We start from the raw sequence: 19227 nt of genomic DNA, 5'->3' as shown, positions 1-19227 counted from the left end.
TTGACCAAACATGTTTTTGGGATATAAGTTTTGCCATTAAAAACGTTTGCGAAATAAAGTTTTGACTAAATAAAATTTGACTAAGTAAAATTGTGCCAAATGATAATTTGACCAAACAAAATCATTGCGAAACATACCTTTGCCAAACAATACTTTGGGAAATGAAACTATTGCGAAATGATTATTGGGAAATGAAATTTGACGAAACGTTTTTTGGCGAAACGGCAGGACACCATTACTTATATATACCTCACAGAGAGAGAGAGAGAGAGAGAGAGAGAGAGAGAGAGAGAGAGAGAGAGAGAGAGAGAGAAAATACCTAAGTTAAGTTTTAATATATATGAAAACCTCTGGCGATTATTTTGTAATTGCCATGGGTCCATTGCGGAAACTTGTAATGTATGTGAACCTTCCTCGGCGTTTCAAGCGTGACATTTGGCTTACTCAGCGAGTTCGTTACGATTACCTTGACACCTGTGAGCATCTTATGACGAATTTCCTAAAAAAAATATATCAAAACGTGACTGAAATGTTAACGATAAGGTCTCCGTTTCAAATTAGGATTTTGCCTAAGTTAAAATGGATAACTTTCGTGTGTTCGAATTCAAATATCCCCTTCAGGCTTCAGGTAGCAATTTTCAACAATTTATCTTGAAAGTCTTGTTTGGTGATCGTTCCATCTTTTTATACTACCTAATATTATGTTATAATAACCTAACCACAAAATAAAAATTTTGAAAAAACCCCCGACCGCGACATAGTAGACCGATTTTCATGAAACATGGCTAAGAACCCTCCCGACTTACTCAGCTTTCAGACAAAAAAAACTAAATCCAAATCGGTTCATCCGTTCAGGAGCTACGATGCCACAGACAGACACACACACAGACAGACACGTCAAACTTATAACACCCCGTCGTTTTTGCGTTGGGGGTTAAAAATGAAGGAGCCGGTTTTATCTTTCGTTTGCTCGGTTAAACAACAACTTTGCTCCCTTGTAAAACTAATAACTATTAGGGCCCATTTAGACGGTCGGTACGAGAACTCGCATGATACGAGTTACATTGCGGTATTTGATGGCTGTGCAAAATTGTATGTACCCTCAACAGCCCGTAATGTAACTAAAATCGCTTGCGAGTTCGCACGCCGTCTTCATCATTATCATCAGCCTATCGCAGTCCACTGCTGGATATAGGCCTCCCCAATTTCACGCCACCGTTTCCGATATCGATATCACGCCGTCTAAATCAGGCCTTATTGTTGGGTACCCATACTTACGGGAATCTCAAAGGTATTATTGTACGAAAACACATTGATAGTTCCCTCTTTTACGTAATATTCTTCTCCAGTTAAATTATCACCTGAAATTTTTTTAAATGACATGTAAAACAATAAGTGAAATAAAGTCACAAATTAGAATCCACATCATGTTTAATAAGTAAGGGCATTTATTTGTGTGATGAGCACAGGTATTTGTTCCTGTCATGGATGTTTTCTATGTATATAAGTATTTATATATTATATATATCGTTGTCTGAGGACCCACAATACAAGCCTTCTTGAGCTTACCGTGGGCCTCAGTCAATCTGTGTAAGAATGTCCTATAATATTTATTTATTATTTATTTATTTAATAAGGCATTTTAAATGGTCCCTTATATCGAGTTAGTAATAGGTAAACAAAGTAGGTTATTTGAAATAAAATGCGGTGTCCAGTTGGCGTCTGCCAATTTTGAATGTATTAGTGATATTTGAGCGCTACAATTTTAAAAAACCGGCCAAGTGCGAGTCGGACTCGCCCACCGAGGGTTCCGTACAAACTTTCAAACTCCCCAGTTAAAATAATCTCATGTTTTCACATAACTCTAACGACTTGACTAGAAGCCAAAAGTATAGGTATCTACTAATGAGCATTATTGTGTATAGCGCCATCTCTCGGTGACTTTGCTAACTAATTTGCGCGACCATAGTATGTTGGTTTTTCAGATGATTTACGTAACATCTCGTATTAATTTTAAGTACTATATACATCCGCAAAGGTGGGTAAATTAAAAGTAAAAATGTGAAAAGTTTTTTGTGAATAAAAAAAAAAGTTTTCAAGATACAAACACGATTATATTTTTCCTGTAATATTTAGCATAAACCCAATGTTTCCTAAAATTTTCATAATTTTTTGTTGGTAAACTTCGGAGATAAGGGGGGGGGAACGGTACTTTTTTTTACATTTTCCTTCAAAATTCTTTTTTTTTTCACAACAAAAAAATTATAAAAAATAGCTTATTTACGTTCAATTTGAGCTCTTTCCAACGATAGCCCACTTGACTTAGTAACTTGAAATTTACAGTTTGCCCCCTTTCATTTTGGCCATTTTCTAGAATTAAAATTAATATATTAAAAAAAATACTTTCTATTTATAGAGGTTTACAATGTTCACAAGTATTCCAAATTTCAAGTTGATAGCATTAGTAGTTCTCGAGATATTTAGGAATGTGACAGACGGACAGAGACGGACAGAGTCGCACCATAAGGGTTCCTGTTGTACCTTTTTGGTACGGAACCCTAAAAATGTGAAGACCCGAGTATTTGAGTCACATATTGGCACACACACACCCACACAGGCGAGCCAAATGGTTGTGCCATGATTTGATCAGACCATTGGATAAAATCAAATTGGCTGAAGTTGTCGCGTCTGAACTCCACTATAAAAAGCAACCTACATGTTTACCTATTGTCCCACTGCTAGGCAAAGGCCTCCCTCAAATTTCTCCACATATGTGGAGGGGATAGGGATATCCCTATCCCCTGAAGTCTTCCACAAGCCCCTGTCGAAGGCGTCTTAGGCGTTAAGCTTGTCACGCCATTTCTGGCGAGGTCTGCCGTTAGTGCGTTTTCAATTTCATATTATCCGATCCGATATCTGATGTCAGAAGGATTTCAAAGGCAATCGAAGATGGCGGCTTGAATGTATGGGATATAATATCGGTCAGTACATCCGATATCGGATCGGATAATGTGTAAATAAATGCACTTACGCCTTACAATTTTTCTTTCCTGACTTACCAAATTCAAAAAAATGATCCCCAGCTTTTATAACTGTAAATATTATTGACAATAGGCACAAAGCCAGCCACAATTTTCTGGCAGCCATTCTAAGCACTATTCAAATATGCGTATCTTGATAAGACTTTCATTTCCACTTCGGAATGTTATTCAGTACTAAACCATAGGCTGATTGTAGTAATTTACGAAAATTAATTAATGTTTATTGGCTGTTCCAGCGTTCCGCATTTATTACTCAAAACCTAACTGTAAACTACCTAAAACAGTAGATTGTGTCACAAGGGAGCAAAGAAACTCTTTTAAATACGGCCGTACATTAAATCCTTAAAAAATGAAAAGGATTCTATACTTATATGAAAATGCTAGAATAGGATCTTGAGCGTAGTAAGGGATTAAAGTGTTAACGACCAAGATGATTTTTTTTTGCCACCATGTGACTCAAAACTTATCTTTCTGAATAAGTGATGTGAAAAATTGGTTTCTTGTTTAAGGGCCCAGAGGATATGGCATCCTGGCTCGAAATATATTTTTCTTGAGATTAGTTAAGTAGTTATATAAATATATATATAACCAGAGTCAATTTATACTACTTATTACGAGTCATCATCATTCATTATTCGCTTGCCCTTTTGAATTCGGTATCCCAATTACTTGGGGTCGGCGCAGCATGTCTTTTTCTTCCATACAACTGATACATCTCTATCGGACACTTGCATTCGTTCCTTCCTTCCAGTGTTAGTAACTTGTTTCGTTACATGACTTATTACGAGTATATACATAAAATAAAATAAAAACCTACATCATATTTTAATGTTTGGAAATTGTATCAGCCGGCCTAGCCGAAGTGACGATCGTTGACGATACGCGCTGCAAACGCAGTCTGGCTCTGTCGCGCCCACGCCGCCCACTAGTAGGTACAAGACTATAGGTACAAGAGTGATTATGCGAGCTAGCTAAGATACGCTCAGCAGCTATGTGACATTGGCTAGGTACCCAAGCGTGAAGTGTGCCAATCGATTTAAACTTCATTTCATGAATACCTAATTGTAAATTTAAAAACCGGCCAACAGCATGTCGGGCCATGCAGAACTTTCGGGTTGAAATAATATTATTATGAAGACGAGATTGCATTCTAAAATTGGAAAGGTTACGTATCAGGAAACATAACCAATTTATACTATTACCATAAAATCTACAGTAGTTTTATGGTTTTATAATTACACGCCATTAGCTATGTTATGTAGCTTGAAATATCTAATCCGCTTGAAATATCTAATATCTAATCGATTTAAACTCGACGCAGATTTAGATTAAGTTAGCAACATAAGTCATGTTCTTCTTGATGATGTAATATACTTTTTTATCACACCCGCACTTTAAATGTGCTATTGCACGCATGCGGAGCGTGAGTTATAGAAAAATCGTTCTCCCAAATGAAATTTCTTGTATCGTACTTAACTTTTTTACATCTATTTACATATTTTTTACATTGCGAGTGTGTTGAAAAATATTGTGTGTATCTCGGAGAGTAGGTATGAATATTACTAACTCGCGTCTTTAAATCGCTCCGGCACGCCGTCGCGATTTAACTTACTCTCGTTAGTAATATTCAACTTCCTCCCCTTGTTGCACAATGTACTATTTTCTACTCCCGAACTCTATTCGTCAGGGTCTACTAATTTTATTTGTAATTTTTAATTTATTTAGTTGGTAGAATTATGCGTAATTGTTGGTAATTGAGGATTTATTGTATTATTTTTGAACGAATCGACATTTCAAAAGAATAAAATATGCTTTCAAGAATGTAAGAACTTATGTGAAATACATAAAAGTTAATGAATTTTCGTTTATTATATTTGTTTTGAAACACAATATAAAATAAAACATATTTTAATTTCATGCTCACGTTGCTTAACATGTATTAAATAATATATACATACATACAAGTATTATTACCTCAATTTAATGGTGCACAATTTATAAATACCAGACCACAACAAGCAATACCGCAGTCCAAATGTCCCAGTGTTGGGCTCGGTTCCAGTAGTTGTCGTTATCAACATTACAATATAGGCCGTTGTCAACTATTGGAATTAATCTGTCAAATTCTAAGTACTTTAGCATAATCATGAGCCAAAAACTATTGGGAATATTTATTGTTCTTCAACTCGTTATTAGCGTGTTTGCCACTAATGAATATTTCTTTGAATTTGGTAAGTCTTTTAGTCAAGCGTAGTAAAGTTGGGTAATATTATATTTTATATATTTTAAACCAAGAACGATATAATACGGGACTGACAAAGCCTATACAAAAAAGCGTACCCCTGAAATGTATGGACTTTTTAGGCTTAAAACTAGATGGCGCTGTTTCGCATCCTGGAAGTGGCCAAAATCATATTATCCCCAAGTATTTTTGCGTGTTTTTATTGTTGATAAGAACAAATTAAGTATTTATTTATTTTAATATCATGATGATATCAGTTCAATACCCTATTTAAAAAAAAAATTTAGGCACCACCAGTGTAGTTATAATAGTATTTAATAGATGGCGCTAAAAAATGGAGGTTCGTACCTTCTTAGTACTTATAAAGAGATTGAAGAGTGTAAATCCTATATATACATATAAATAATCCTTGTTTTAAACTATATATACAAACTTTTTTGCTTGTAATTTTTGTAACAATCTAGAAAAAGTCTAACGCAGTTTCGTAATAGATTTTATCAAACACAAGAAAAAAATATGAAACGGAACATACTAGGGGCGGATGTTCCGTTTTATTTTATACATTGCGGTATTTACAAGTAAAACTTCTCACGGTAGTCCGATAAATTAGCACCATGTTTTCTGAAAAGAATACCTACCATTTTGCCTACAGTTACTAATCTTCACTTTATTATTATTGCTTACAGGTAATAAGGAAATTGGTAGGCCAATTTTCACAAAGGATGGCGACATATATTTGTTTCAATATAACAATTATATTAATATACCGGTAAGTCCTTAGGTGATTCTGTGAGGCATAATCATATGGAAAACTAGGTAGAACCACTCCATAAATAAAACAATGTGAATTATTTATTTCAATAGAAATCACGCCCAACGATAGCATCCAGAGTTCTACACATAACATAACCTAACCACAAAATTAAAATAAAAAAATACCTCTAGTGGACTGATTTTCATGACACATTGCTAAGAACACTCCCGACTAACTCAGCTTTCAAACAAAAAAAACTAAATCGAAATATTAAATTATTAGCCTTATTGCCATCGTTTCCCTACATACAAATTGGTTAACAATTTTAACTATAAAACTCCCGTGAGATAGTGAGTAATCCGCTTAAAATATTTTAAAATACGGTTAACAATTGTTCCAGGTTCCCCCAAATATGGAAATCACCTACGTTTCTGTGAGAGTCAATGCTATCACCCCACCAAAAGTGGATTTCGACAACGAGACCAAAACTGTGAGCATAAAGTACTCCTGGTTACAAGTACCTGTCAGTTCATACGAGATTTTCGCCAAAGGAATACCAGTAGTAGGATGAAAACAAATAAAATGTCCGACAAATATCTTTCTTCGATGTGTTTTATTATTATATTAAAGTTAAAAATAAATCAAAAGAGGCAAAATCTGGATCAAATACTGGATCGCTAGCCCAGTGCTCTTCCACCTGAACTACTAAGACCCAACACCTATCGGTACCTATATTTAATACCACTACTGACATTCTACATTAAGGGTCTCTTGCACCACCCAATTTATATGGATTCTGACAGTTGACAGCCCACTAACCTTGAGTTAAGCGGGTGGTTTAAATGGCCCTAGGAGTGTAACACTTACAAAACGTATAAAACGCTTAATAACCATCGCTTGCAAACGTTCCTGCTTGATACACAATTAATTTATTGTAAAAATCGCCAAAAATTGTATGCAAGGGAGCAAAGTTGTTATTGAAACACAGCCAGAGGTGAGAATCCTGCGACCCCTGCTCAGTATTTGCTCAAAGCGGCCAATGAAGGCAAGCCAGACAGAGGGACCGGGTCGACTCTTGGGGGCTTGTACCGAATTAACATTAGTGGGTCTTAACAATTAATAAAAAGTAAAAATAAACTACTATTTATGAAATTTCCGGTCACATTTATTAAAAGCTCTTTGGAGCTATCTTATGAGATCAGAAATAAGCTTTTACAATTTAGGAGGTTTATCCAGAGATTTCCGCCTCCGCAGCGACATCTCTTTTAACCTTTATGGAATCTCTCGTGTCTTCTGCTGTTTCCCCAGAGAAAGAGGTTTCGCTCATTTCGGATTCCACCTCTTCTAATTCCGATTCTTCCAACTCCGCAGCCACATCTCTTTTAACCAATTCTGATTCCTCCGCCTCTACATCTCTTTTAACCAATTCGGATTCCACCTCGTCCAATTCAGATTCTTCCGCCTCCGCTTCTACATCTCTTTTAACTAATTCTGATTCCACCTCGTCCATTTCAGATTCCTCCGCCTCCACATCTCTTTTCACCAATTCTGATTCCACCTTGTCCATTTCAGATTCCTCCGCCTCCACATCTCTTTTAACCAATTTGGATTCCACCTCGTCCAATTCAGATTCCTCCGCCTCTACATCTCTTTTAACCAATTCTGATTCCACCTCGTCCATTTCAGATTCCTCCGCCTCCACATCTCTTTTAACCAATTCTGATTCCACCTCGTTCAATTCAGATTCCTCCGCCTCTACATCTCTTTTAACCAATTCTGATTCCACCTCGTCCATTTCAGATTCCTCCACCTCCACATCTCTTTTAACCAATTCTGATTCCACCTCGTCCAATTCAGATTCTTCCGCCTCTACATCTCTTTTAACCAATTCGGATTCCACCTCTTCCAATTCAGATTCTTCCGCCTCTACATCTCTTTTAACCAATTCGGATTCCACCTCTTCCAATTCAGATTCTTCCGCATCCACATCTCTTTTAACTAATTCTGATTCCACCTCGTCCATTTCAGATTCCTCCGCCTCCACATCTCTTTTAACCAATTCTGATTCCACCTCTTCCAATTCAGATTCCTCGGCCTCTACATCTCTTTTAACCAATTCGGATTCCACCTCGTCCAATTCAGATTCCTCCGCCTCCACATCTCTTTTGACCAATTCGGATTCCACCTGGTCCATTCCAGATTCCTCCGCCTCCACATCTCTTTTAACCAATTCTGATTCCACCTCTTCCAATTCAGATTCCTCGGCCTGTACATCTCTTTTAACCAATTCGGATTCCACCTCTTCTAATTCAGATTCCTCCGCCTCCGCGGCCACATCTCTTTTAAATAATTCTGATTCCATCTCATCCAATTCAGATTCCTCGGCCTCTACATCTCTTTTAAGCAGTTCGGATTCCGTCTCCTCCAATTCAGATTCCTCCGCCTCTACATCTCTTTTAACCAATTCGGATTCCATCTCGTCCAATTCGGACTCTTCCGCCTCCACAGCCGCATCTCTTTTAACCTTTATGGAATCTTTCGAGTCTTCTGCGGGTTTTTCTGTGACAATCTCCTTGCTCTCACTGGATACATCTGCGGCTTTTCTAGAAACATCCTCATTGGATTTCCCAGTTCCCTTCTCTTTAGACAAGTCATCTGAAGTGTCTTTGATTGTTACCTCCTTGATACTTTTTTGTGAATTTCTTTTGGATGTTTCAAAATGTTTTCCCCTGACCATTTTAAGGATCAAATCATTGGTGTCGTCATATGTAACTTCTTCATTACTGTCAAAAGATGTCTCTTGAGAATTTTCCTCGGAGTATTCATCAGTATTTCCATAAATTAGTCCACTGAAGATCCTCATCGGAAAAATACTAATGGAAGCTAAAATAAATAAGGGAACATTTAGTATGTGCGAACATTCTAATAAATCAAATTGCATTGAGTAAACCTCTGTTTTGCCCAATGGTGAACTGGTACCTAAATAAATTTACCAAAAAATGCTTAGGTATAATGTTCTATAGTTTAATAAGATTGTTTCCATTTTATCTGACAATATTTTTGTTTTATTTTTTTTAAAGACACACGGGTGTGATAAAATAACATTACCTTTTACCCAACGTTTCGGCCAGGTTGCACTAGCCGTGGTCGACAATATGTTAGCAAATTAAAATTGTGTGTTAGATCTTCTAATTAATACAAATAATAACTTACCCGTGCTGGCTACATTCACTGTGATTGCCAGACATAACAGCAATCCCAACAAATACTTCGTAGTCATTGCGGCTATATTTCTATACTTAATAAAATAATATTAATGGCAAATAAAAGCATAAAGACCAGCTTTTTATACTTTAAACTATGTGACGCATCTTTCCGGATGGTATATTTTTATTTCTTATATTAAGTATATAAAAATAAAGTTCCGTGTTTAATTTAGCATGAAATAGATAATATTGATAAGAAATATCGTAAAACTAATGAATTTCTAATGCAAATTATTGGTACCGTAACGTAGGTAACGTAGTTTATTAGGGACGGACATGGTGTATTAAGTACTTATAGAATATACCAAAATAAAAATAAAATATAGTTGAGACAGTGTCAATTTTCATCTTCGAAATCACTGTCACTTATCTGTACAATTTTCCTTTTCCCAGTTTGGGCTTTGCTCGTTTTCTTCTGACGTTTATTTTTATCTTATAGTTTGACCCCATCTTAATCTTGTATTTAAACGTCAGTATTATCTATAAAAAAAATATAAAAACAACATAAAACAAAGCACACCCAAGCACAGTGCGGGAGAATTGAACCACTGGTCAAGTCTCCCTACCACCTTGCGGTTCAACTCTCCCGCACCCTCCTTTACTTTATTAAGGTCATGTTTTCTTAAAACTCTTACAATATACATTCCAATTGTTAATAAAAGCACAATAACCAACAAATGCAACAATAGTAAAGAATACCGCTCACCTGCTAAATAGTCCAAATAATTTATAAATCTAATGTTATTATTTTTTTCACTCGCCGGCCACAAAAACACGTTCATTGCAGTAAGATCTAAATCAGACCAATGGTGGACAAAGTGGCATCGCCTAATGTTGCGCCATTGGTTAGTCTATCATGCGACCTACCAACGGCGGCGGTGGCGCGAAATTTTAATTGAAATTTTGATTGTGGTTCAAGTCTCCCACCTAGTCATATCTCCCGGACTCTCCCTAGGTATAAATTTAAATATTTAATATATCATACAATAAAATAAACGTACCTATTATTTACAATTCGGTAGCTAACAACTGAAAGCATGAAATAGATTATGGTTTATGAATATTACTAATCTTTGCCCGCGGCTTCGCTCGCATTAAATTTGAAAAGTGCGGAATGCTCCATAAAAACTTCCACTCCCCATTTCAGGGAAGTCAAGGGTTAGAAAGATACACAAGTAGCATATGTCACGTTCCATCCCTTCAATTATCTCTACTTAAAAAAAATCACGTCAGCTCTTCGCTCCGTTTTGCTCTGAAAGACGGACAAACAAACAGACACACACTTTCCCATTTATAATAAATTAGTATGGGTGAAAAAACAAATGAATCGCGGCCGTGGATTATTGGCACGTTATGATTTTAAAAATCTTTCAGAGCGTAGATAAAAAAAATCGGATAAGTTCGAATCGAACTCGCCCATCGAGAGGGCCGCTACAAAGCTTTACTCGTAGACATTTTCCAGTAAGTACTTACGTTATTCTGATGTCACATTGATAAAAAATCAAAAATTAGACTTCCACTCCTCAAGTGCCTTTGTAATTTAGGTGCTTTTGCATTTCTTTGTAATCCTTTGTAATCGTTAAATGTTGTGTAGGTACTGAATCACCATCATGATTTCTCGCGCATTAAGGGCCTGTTGCCTCACCGACATTTGACTAGACTCATAATCGTCACGCAGCAGACGTCTATGGAACTTCCCATACAATAAAATTAAACGAACGCTTTAACGGTGACAGATAGTTTGATGCAACCGGCCCCCAAATCGCTCTATTAGCTTGTATAAAACTCTCTGTACCTACATCTATACCTATAGGTACCGACTGAAAGTCAGTGTCCAGCAGCTGCTCCTTAGTGTTTAATTTTTGGAAGAGATATCGATGTAGTAGGGATGACAACAAGTTTAGTAGCTGCTAGTGCTAAATTTTCGAAAACGTTGAAAAATAATATTAAAAAAAAGAGCCTGACAAGTAAAATTGCGGTGAGTAAGGCTGCCAGAGCTCAACGAGGGTGCGGTGTGCTGATGACAGGATGACTTACGGAACTAACTTGTTCCGTCTATTGTCCTTTGAGTCGTCGGCAACCCGAACCCTCCTTAGAACTTGTACACTCCTTTTTGCTGTGTACTTAACACAGCGAAAGGGAATGTACAAGTTTCTAATGGGGTGGCAACGCGCATGTGACACTGTTTGAGTTGCAGGCGTCCATAAATTACGGTGACCGCTTTACATCAGGCGGGCCGTATGCTTGTTTGCCACCGACGTAGTATAAAAAAAAATCACGTCAAACTACAAAAGATTACAGCCGGTAGCAAATTAGCTAGGTTAGCATTTTTTTTTTATCTTTCTTTATAATCATATGACTAAAGTCGTATTTGATTCACCGCCGATTTACATAAATGTGAAATTTTCTCTAAAATTAATAAATGAAAAATATAAATAATTAGTTCCTGAACCATTTTTGCCAAAATAGTTTTCGAGTTACGATATTTCACAAAAATTAAATATTGTTAATTGACCCATTTTATTCCGTCTTTACCTACTCGTGCTTTAAGAGACGCACGTGTTCAGCAATTATTATGTCATGGCGTGTTTTATATGGATTATTACGATTATTAGTACTTAATTATGATCGGAAAGTACTTAATTACAACTATAAATTAGTAACATTTTAAAGAATCTTTCATTCAAGACTCCCAACTCACATCTTGCTGCAATAACCTATTCAAATAAGTAAATTAATTACTACAATACCTATTTATAATTTAATTACCAATTTATTAATTAAATTACTTTGATATAAAATATGTCTTTCTTAATTGAAGTGACCAGATCAGCACTTTTCCTTTCCGGTAGGAGGGATCAAAGTGTAACTTTTCTGTTCTAGGACGCTGTGCGTTTTCTTTTGAAAATAAATTTTACTTTAATTAATAATAACTTCATCTTATGTAGATGATGTAAAATGCTATAGTGTGTGTGTGTCAAGTGATATGAAAATTTCTTGTACTTATCTTAGGCGAAAAATTTCAGATATTTCATTTTATATTTTCTTTTTTCCGATGACACACAATGTACGTACCTAATTGTTTTGGTATTTTTTTATTCAGCCAGCAACATGGGGTCGAGATATTTACTTGCGTCGGTAGTGGGTCTTCTGGTCATTGTCAATTGTGCGACTGCATTATCGCAATGGGACTTCCACTTCGGTGAGTTTCAGGAGTGTGGTACCATGAGTTCTGAATACGTTACTCGATAGCGAGATATAATATACATTATACTTATATTGACCGGGATATAGACCGTGATTACCTTCCCGTGACCTTGACCGTGTTTTCGTGATCATGATGCATGCAACTGCGTTGAAATGTCGGGAGCTCGACAAAAATCAAAAAGGTAATCACGGTCTATATCGCGGTCAATATAAGTCTAATGAAAATAACCGTGAATCATTCAAAACTTTTGAGATATATACATTTTATAATTCTAGAAGATAAGTAATAGTTTGAAGAAATGTCCATTAATTATGAAAATTGACTTTATACTTCAGGTACAAAGGAAAATTACGTAATAAAACTTTTCGAGAAGCAGGGTAAAATTGGACCGTTCTCGTATCGCCAATCTTTTCCGATAGAAGTAAGTAAAATCTACTTAAACCTTACTGTTACCTGCCTATTCCTTAAAAGTAAGATATATAGGAACTAGAGTCCTTTGAGTATTAAATTCTTAATTATGACTTATTATAAAAGACATATATAACTCCATACTCGCGATCCTTTTTGCTTATTATGAAGAACTCGAGTCCTTTTTGAGGCGTGAGCGCTTAGAAAACGTAATAAGTTTTTTCAGACCCGACTTTAGAGTAATTAGAGTCCGTTGTTGAGTCTTCTAAGTTTTTTGTGCAACTTAGCGACACCGACTTGACTGGAACGTTCGGATAAAGACTTTGTCAAAAAAGTTTTCATATAAATGAACGGGAAATAGGCTTTTTTGAATGATAACCATGAATTTCGTGTAAGAACAATACGTTTACTTTTAAACATAATTTTACACAGAAGACTCGTCACTTCAGAGAACTTAATTCGACTTAGGGCCAGTTGTATCAACACTATCAACCACATTTGACAAACACATCGTCGTCACGCAGCAGATGTCTATGGAACTTCCCAAACAGTAAAATTTAACAAACGCTTTTAACGGTGACAGACGGTTTGCGATAAATAAATATTATAGGACATTCTTACACAGATTGACTGAGTCCCAACTCCCACGGTAAGCTCAAGAAGGCTTTGTGTTATGGGTACTCAGACAACGATACATATAATGTATAAATATGACTCAGGAACAAATATCTGGGTGGCTAGCCGAATGGCACAATCGCTCACGAAACGCTCACGAAACGAAGCGCTAGTAGATATCTATCTCTATCGCGCTTGCGGATTGGCGCGACAGAGCCAGCGGCGTATCGCTTTCGTTTGGCGTCGGAGAAATGCCATTCGGCTACGGGGCCTGTGCTCAAATAAATGCCCTTACCGGAATTCGAACCCGGGACCGCGGCGTAGCAGGCAGGGTCACTACCGACTAGGCCAAACCGGTCGTCCTAATAATAATACTTACCAAATTTTTTGCCTATGGATAATGTAATTACTTACCTATGAACATTTCCAGTAATTTATACCGCTTTAAATGTTTCTAGGTGCCGGTACTCAGTGAGATAACTTTCGTCCAAGTGTCAGTGTGGTCTCTCAGCCCCCCAAAAGTGGATTACGATGAAGCCTCCCAAACTGTTTCTATCAATTTCTCTTCCATACAGATTACGAACAGCTCATACAAAATTGAGGCCTATGGTATCCGATACATAGCTTCTGAAGAAAAAAAGGGATAATAATGTTTTACAATTAATTCCAGCTCATAAGTTTGATTATCTACTATCCATCTAATTTACCTAAGCCAACCAAGACCACCAACTGAGATTCTCCGAAACATTATACTCGTATCATGCGAGTGACTAACATTTAATTTAGGTACTTTTAGTTGGAGAATTTTGCACAATGTCTATGATCAGCTAATCGCCATCCTGGAACAAACATAATTATTTAGTAAAATAATACAACTCATACATATCATAATCAACAAAAACCTTTTTCCCCTCACTAGCTCGGAAACACGTGTTTTGTCCTTTAATACCAGTGAGTAAAAACGCATTATATTCACTAGTGAGTAAAGTAATTTGACCTTGAATAAAGTCAAATTAACTGCTTTCAAATTGATAAAAGTAGTTGAATCTAGTAATAAAGATAATTTACCACCTGTGAAACTACTGGAAGCAGTGATAAACGCAGTTTTTGCGTTGTAGTTTCCTCGCTATAGTGAGGGGAAAAGTTTTGTGTTACACTCGGGTGCAAATGTATTTTACTTCTCGTGTGTTAAAAAACTCGCAAGTTCAGGATTCTATTTTCGAACCACTCGCTTCGCTGGTGGTTCAACTATACAATCCTTTCACTTGCTCGTTTTTCAATTCCACACTCGGTGTTAAAATACAACTTTGCCCCCTTGTATAACAAATAACTATTCATTTACCAGTGTAGAATGTAATCCCTTCATTGAGTCTCTCTGCATCCATGGCCCTGTAAATGCTGAGTATGTACGCTGCATTGAGGTCTTCTTGTGGTCTAGGTATAATAGGTATAAGGTACTATTAGTAACAGACAGACATGCTTCTTCAAAATTATCTTAGAATTTGTAATGCAATGCAAGTACGAAAATCAATATTCATTCATGTTCGTCGACTTTAGATAGATGCGATTATTATACTTGTATTCAATAAAGACAAACATTGAACTTACTGGCTATTAGTTTTATTTTCCCATTCGTACCCACTTTGCAAGATAAATTTGAAACTATTATTAACGTAGCTGTATATTGCACGCAGGTGACGCAGGCATAGCTTTTTCTCTTGGTAGTTATGAAATTACCAGTAAGTACCATAATAATCAGTGATCGGAACTATGGGAGTAAAAACTTTAACAAAACTTCCTAAGTTGACATTAGAGAATGCTTACAGCCATGAAAATATTAATATCCTTGTATTAATGTATTCAAAATCTGGGATTCATGTATAGAATCAAATTTAACATTGATCTGAAAATAATGATCTTGGTTTTATTTTAAATTTATGTCAGCTCTAAGGTTTTGTTAAAGTTTTACTCCCATAGTTCCGATCACTAATAATAATAGTTATTTTCACCACACTAACTGGTAAAGATCAATTTTGCTATTCGAAAATAACGGATATGCATTTATATTATTTGGTTGAACTCGGTGTGCCGGGTTCGAAATTAATGATGATTTTGGAATTCAAGATAGCGGCCATAAGCTTAGTCACAATTGTCACAAATGCCGTCAAGGATGTCGTGGTATAGGTTTACAGGGAAGCTGATGCCGAAATTGTTTACCAATTTCATTCAAAATGGCTGGCATGCACTTTGTCACAAACATCATTTTCGGGTTTCGGAGGCGCTGATTTTAGAATTTATGCACAACTTTACATCCAAAATTCCTGATACTCATTTTGGTACAACCGTCGTCATTGGTGTCGTTGTATAGGCTCAGAGGTGCTGATTTCAAACTTGAGGCACAATTTGGAATCCAAAATACCTAACATACACTAAAGTGTATGTTAGGTATTTTGGATTCCAAATTGTGCTAAAGCACAAAAGTCGTCATTGGTGTCGTTGTTAGGTTTTCAGGGGTCAACCGAAAACTTTATAAAATTGGCCCCCACATAGTCAACCGAAAACATTATAAAACAAATTCTATTCAGATGTATAAGCATGGTCGCGCGATAAATGATAAAACATCTAGCCGCTGCTATCGCACGAAGCGACGCCGAGCTCACGGAGGTCTACCTCCACTCTAGCTGCCCAACGATATTTTGGGAGACCAACAAAACGGCGTCCGTTCGGTCTCCCTAACGCCGTGTCTTGCGTGGGCGACGGTCGCACGACCGTCGCCGTCGCGTCTCATCGCATCGTCTACTACCATATCGATAAGGTTTGATTTCGTACGCGTCGCATCGCCGTCGCGCGACCATCGCGCGACCGTCGCCCACGCAAGCCACGGCGTTAGTAGGCTGTTTTGACTGCCCGATCTACATAAAGATAGCATAGGTATGCATACATACCCTAGATAAACATTCCCCAGCATTCGCGATAACAACTGCAACAAATAGAAAAATCGCACGTTTGTTAAAAATCTGTATGCGAAGCGCCTCCTAACTAATGTACCTACCTACCTATACGAAAAACGGCATATTAGTGCGATAGGGACGGCCTGATATTTTATCATTTATTCGCGCGACCATGCTTGCCTGCCAGATTGCCAACATTTGATATAGGCTGTCGGTTGGTTACGGATTTTTGTCAAGTGTAAAACATTTCGATAAAATTACTTAAAATTATTAAATTACCTAATTTCATTCAACCTATTTTTTTTATTAATTAAAATGTGCTTTGGACAAGTCAGGCTTTCTTCAGAATCCGAAAATATCAGCCCTAGTATTTTTTCCATCTAGAAATGAGAGATAAATTAGTGAGATCCCTTATGCAACTTTGGGATAAGCTGGGATTTCGTAGAATTTTCCAAATCGGTCTAGGCATCTTCGATCGAGTAATCGAGGAACATAAATTCATCCTCCTTGTATTCTCCCGGCATTTGCCACGGCTCATGGGAGCCTGGGGTCCGTTTTGACAACTAATCCCAAGATTTGGCGTAGGCACTAGTTTTTACGAAAGCGACTGCCATCTGACCTTCCAACCCGAAGGGTAACTAGACCTTATTGGAATTAGTAATTTCCTCACGATGTTTTCCTTCACCGAAAAGCGACTGGCAAATATCAAATGACATTTCGCACATAAATTCCGAAAAACTCATTGGTGCAAGCCGGGGTTCGAACCCGCGACCTCCGGAACGAAAGTCGCACGTACTTACCGCTAGGCTACCAGCACTTCTCAATCGAGGAACATAAATAAAATAAAGAAATATAAAAAAGATTCCAACGAATTTTGAACCTCCTCCTTTTTTTGAAGTCGGTTAAAAATGGCATTTTATCAGATAAACAACATACAACATTTTAATAAAAGGTAACTTAAAATAAATATTTACAAATAAACTAACTATCAGATTATCTTTTATCAGATACAAAATGTAGAATCTTGAGCGTTGCGAGAGTTAAAGGCACGAAGGTTTTAACAAATTTTGCCACCGAGTGAAACACAACATTTTTCACCGCGCCAACACGAGGAAAATACACTATGTAGGTAACTATATCAAGTTAACATTTGTATGAAATTACTTTCCACTCTTGTGAATTAAATAAATGCAACTTTGTCATTTGTTTTATATTTTGTAGTCTATTATTTTGTAGTTTTTGGACCGTTTTTGTATATTGAATTATGTGGATGTCTACCGTCTCAAACTCTCAAAGAAGATTCTTAACTGATTATTTTAAATATTATGTGCTGCATTCTTTAATTGTACAATAAAGTGTTTACTTACTTATTTACTTGTTTTTGAAATATCAAGGGAAGGGAGCCTTTACCTGTTGGTGTGGTGTAATAGTTATTTGTTATACAAGGGGGCAAAGTTGTATTTTAACGCCGAGTGTGGAAATGAAATGAAATGAACACGAGAAGTAATAGTACATTACTACAGAGGCCGGGACAAATGGGGTTGCCGGCCGAAGACATTTCGCGAGGCCGGATAGGTCTGAGGCGGGCAACCCCATTTCCCGCCGAGGTATGTATAGTGCTTTTCTCAAACATGGTATGAAATAAATAAAGTCTACTGAAAACTTTTTAACAAAAAATAAAACCGCCTTCAAAAATAAGCGCGTTACAAAACACGGAGAAACTAAAAAGCCAAAAATAATAAACCTTTCAATTCAGATTTCTTATCGTATTGCAATAAGCTAAACATCCAAATTATAAACAAATCAATTATTTTTGTAGTCGGTACCAGACCTGTTCGTCGCCTTGCTATTGCCTGTTTGCCCCACCCAACCATACACAGGCTGGTACCGACTCCAAAAATAATTGATTTGTTTATAATTTGGATGTTTAGCTTATTGCAATACGATAAGAAATCTGAATTGAAAGGTTTATTATTTTTGGCTTTTTAGTTTCTCCGTGTTTTGTAACGCGCTTATTTTTGAAGGCGGTTTTATTTTTTGTTAAAAAGTTTATTTATTTGTTGATTTTTAGTGGTTCCTAGTGATATTATATGTATCAGTCCGAATACATGTACAGTAGTGAAAGAATTATCCTTTAACTCCTAACCATTGAGGAGTTGACCTTCCATCATCAGCTCAGTTGATTTTTAGTGGTTCCTAGTGATATTATATGTATCAGTCCGAATACATATACAGTAGTGAAAGAATTATCCTTAAACTCCTAACCATTGAGGAGTTGACCTTCCATCATCAGCTCAGCCACATAAAATTATTACCATCAGACGTAAATACTGGTGTACCTTTGAAAAATAGACTAAAAACATTACATGTGCCTATAACATTTGAAGAGTTCCCTCGATTTCTCCAGGATCCCATCATCAGACCCTGACTTGGTGCCAATGGGACCATCTCGGGGTTATACCGGTTCGATCAAAAAAAAAATTTTGAAAATCGGTCCACGATTCTCGGAGATATCGAGTAACATACATACAAAAAAAAAATAAAAAAAAAAACATTCAGTCGAATTGAGAACCTCCTCCTTTTTTGAAGTCGGTTAAAAATAGTAACTTTGGATGGCTGTATCTCCTAAACGGTGCGTCGTAGCGCAAAAATAATCGAATTTTCGTTCCCCTTTAATGCCCCGTATACGCCTATAAAAAAACAAAAAATTAAAAAAAAAAAGAAAAACATTTTTTTTGTATG

At 36.6% G+C, this 19227-nt stretch overlaps 4 protein-coding genes across 5 annotated transcripts; 2 read left to right on the top strand and 2 right to left on the bottom strand.

The window, feature by feature from the left end:
- Positions 1 to 276: 276 nt before the first annotated feature.
- LOC125232381 lies at positions 277 to 3215 on the bottom strand. The gene is made up of 3 exons (XM_048138022.1): positions 3060 to 3215; positions 1279 to 1361; positions 277 to 499 (listed from the first exon to the last, which is right to left on the bottom strand). Exons 1-3 carry the CDS (start codon positions 3145 to 3147, stop codon positions 332 to 334), a joined length of 339 nt encoding a protein of 112 aa, XP_047993979.1. The 5' UTR covers positions 3148 to 3215; the 3' UTR covers positions 277 to 331.
- Positions 3216 to 5063: 1848 nt separating this feature from the next.
- LOC125232785 lies at positions 5064 to 6639 on the top strand. Of its 2 annotated transcripts, XM_048138566.1 has the most exons (3): positions 5066 to 5272; positions 5970 to 6052; positions 6438 to 6639. In XM_048138566.1, exons 1-3 carry the CDS (start codon positions 5188 to 5190, stop codon positions 6606 to 6608), a joined length of 339 nt encoding a protein of 112 aa, XP_047994523.1. In that variant the 5' UTR covers positions 5066 to 5187; the 3' UTR covers positions 6609 to 6639. The 2 variants fall into 2 exon arrangements, with proteins under 2 accessions (XP_047994524.1, XP_047994523.1); XM_048138567.1 differs by lacking the exon at positions 5970 to 6052 and having other exon boundaries at positions 5064 to 5272.
- A 541-nt stretch (positions 6640 to 7180) lies between these two features.
- LOC125232784 (protein Ycf2-like) lies at positions 7181 to 9392 on the bottom strand. Its single transcript, XM_048138565.1, has 2 exons — positions 9251 to 9392; positions 7181 to 8920 (listed from the first exon to the last, which is right to left on the bottom strand). The coding sequence occupies exons 1-2, from the start codon at positions 9315 to 9317 to the stop codon at positions 7266 to 7268; spliced, it is 1722 nt and encodes a 573-aa protein (XP_047994522.1). The 5' UTR covers positions 9318 to 9392; the 3' UTR covers positions 7181 to 7265.
- Positions 9393 to 11985: 2593 nt separating this feature from the next.
- LOC125232934 lies at positions 11986 to 14240 on the top strand. Its single transcript, XM_048138783.1, has 4 exons — positions 11986 to 12032; positions 12407 to 12505; positions 12847 to 12932; positions 13993 to 14240. Exons 2-4 carry the CDS (start codon positions 12415 to 12417, stop codon positions 14179 to 14181), a joined length of 366 nt encoding a protein of 121 aa, XP_047994740.1. The 5' UTR covers positions 11986 to 12032; positions 12407 to 12414; the 3' UTR covers positions 14182 to 14240.
- Positions 14241 to 19227: the final 4987 nt, after the last annotated feature.

The sequence above is a fragment of the Leguminivora glycinivorella genome, chromosome 13, assembly GCF_023078275.1.
Source record: "Leguminivora glycinivorella isolate SPB_JAAS2020 chromosome 13, LegGlyc_1.1, whole genome shotgun sequence".
NCBI classification, from domain to species: domain Eukaryota; kingdom Metazoa; phylum Arthropoda; class Insecta; order Lepidoptera; family Tortricidae; genus Leguminivora; species Leguminivora glycinivorella.
Note: the sequence above shows the minus strand (reverse complement) of the source record. Positions and strands in the feature narration are given on the sequence as shown.

What these genes read in the sequence shown, in the direction of transcription:
- LOC125232784 (XM_048138565.1), bottom strand. Translation starts at nt 9,317, where the DNA reads ATGACTACGAAGTATTTGTTGGGATTGCTGTTATGTCTGGCAATCACA. An exon ending in AGTGAATGTAGCCAGCACGG is followed by an intron (nt 8,921 to 9,250) that starts GTAAGTTATTAT and finishes TATTTATTTTAG; the next exon opens with CTTCCATTAGTATTTTTCCG.
- LOC125232381 (XM_048138022.1), bottom strand. Translation starts at nt 3,147, where the DNA reads ATGGCTGCCAGAAAATTGTGGCTGGCTTTGTGCCTATTGTCAATAATA. An exon ending in GGATCATTTTTTTGAATTTG is followed by an intron (nt 1,362 to 3,059) that starts GTAAGTCAGGAA and finishes AAAAAATTTCAG; the next exon opens with GTGATAATTTAACTGGAGAA. An exon ending in ATAATACCTTTGAGATTCCC is followed by an intron (nt 500 to 1,278) that starts GTAAGTATGGGT and finishes TATTTTTTTTAG; the next exon opens with GAAATTCGTCATAAGATGCT.
- LOC125232934 (XM_048138783.1), top strand. Translation starts at nt 12,415, where the DNA reads ATGGGGTCGAGATATTTACTTGCGTCGGTAGTGGGTCTTCTGGTCATT. An exon ending in GCAATGGGACTTCCACTTCG is followed by an intron (nt 12,506 to 12,846) that starts GTGAGTTTCAGG and finishes TTTATACTTCAG; the next exon opens with GTACAAAGGAAAATTACGTA. An exon ending in GCCAATCTTTTCCGATAGAA is followed by an intron (nt 12,933 to 13,992) that starts GTAAGTAAAATC and finishes AAATGTTTCTAG; the next exon opens with GTGCCGGTACTCAGTGAGAT.
- LOC125232785 (XM_048138566.1), top strand. Translation starts at nt 5,188, where the DNA reads ATGAGCCAAAAACTATTGGGAATATTTATTGTTCTTCAACTCGTTATT. An exon ending in TGAATATTTCTTTGAATTTG is followed by an intron (nt 5,273 to 5,969) that starts GTAAGTCTTTTA and finishes TATTGCTTACAG; the next exon opens with GTAATAAGGAAATTGGTAGG. An exon ending in ACAATTATATTAATATACCG is followed by an intron (nt 6,053 to 6,437) that starts GTAAGTCCTTAG and finishes CAATTGTTCCAG; the next exon opens with GTTCCCCCAAATATGGAAAT.